Source organism: Priapulus caudatus, unplaced genomic scaffold, assembly GCF_000485595.1.
Source record: "Priapulus caudatus unplaced genomic scaffold, Priapulus_caudatus-5.0.1 Scaffold220, whole genome shotgun sequence".
NCBI classification, from domain to species: Eukaryota; Metazoa; Priapulida; class Priapulimorpha; order Priapulimorphida; family Priapulidae; genus Priapulus; species Priapulus caudatus.
In genome coordinates this window covers 179,484-180,301 of record NW_014577281.1, presented here as the reverse complement: position 1 = coordinate 180,301, position 818 = coordinate 179,484, and the positions used below count along the sequence as shown (strand labels likewise).

The 818-nt window shown below is 53.9% G+C and overlaps 1 protein-coding gene across 1 annotated transcript in view; it reads right to left on the bottom strand.

Moving 5' to 3' along the window:
• Nucleotides 1-407: 407 nt before the first annotated feature.
• Nucleotides 408-818, bottom strand: part of LOC106807513 (rho GTPase-activating protein 32-like) — a gene marked incomplete at its 3' end in the record, with an annotated part of 35,145 nt that continues 34,734 nt past the window's right edge. The window contains exon 17 of the mRNA XM_014809858.1: nt 408-594. Coding sequence (XP_014665344.1) covers nt 408-594 — 187 coding nt within the window. The remainder of the gene's footprint in view (nt 595-818) is intronic.

Sequence of the window (818 nt, the reverse complement as noted above, 5' to 3'; positions counted from 1 at the left end):
TTAAATTTATGATATTCATTAACCAAGTTGGTTTAGTGCGTTTCACAGTCTAAGCACAAATGCTTTCACTGGATACCCTTTAACACATGCAGGGCTTTTGCCTACGATTTTAACACATATGCATTCCTGGTTATCACATCGAGTGATCTATCCCAGATGCACGAACCCAAATCATAAACAACCGATAAATCCGAGACAAGGAATCAACAAATAAGGATGTGTAACCGTTGTCGACGGCGACACTCACCAGGGTGCAGCAGCGACGAGCCCGCGCTCATTCCCTCCGCGGCCAGCAGCGCAATGTCCGCAGCATCCACCTCATCGTCGCTCGGCGCCGAGTGCAGCGTGCACATCGCCACGACGCCCGTTGCCATGGCGCCCGTCGGCAGCAGCGACTCGGCGCTCTTCACCGTGCGCAGCTTCTTGCGCCGCGTCGGCGTCTCCAGCAGGCCGGCGACGGCGAGAGGAGCGCGCAGCTCGGGCGTCTCCGACTTGCTGCCCCGCGACGACTTGTCCTTGTGCGAGGCGGGTGTGCGCCGCATCGTGAAGAACGCCTTCCAGCCGAGGGGAGTCTTCGCCTTCTTGCCCTTCTTCCTGCGGATGGACAACAGGGAGTAGTACATGATGAACAGTTTAGTGCATGTAGCACATCAGGGCAGTTTTGTACAGAGAGTCGTACATGATGCACAGTTTAGTGCATGTAGCACATCAGGGCAGTTTTGTACAGAGAGTCGTACATGATGCACAGTTTAGTGCATGTAGCACATCAGGGCAGTTTTGTACAGGGAGTAGTAAATGATGCACAGTTTAGTGCATGT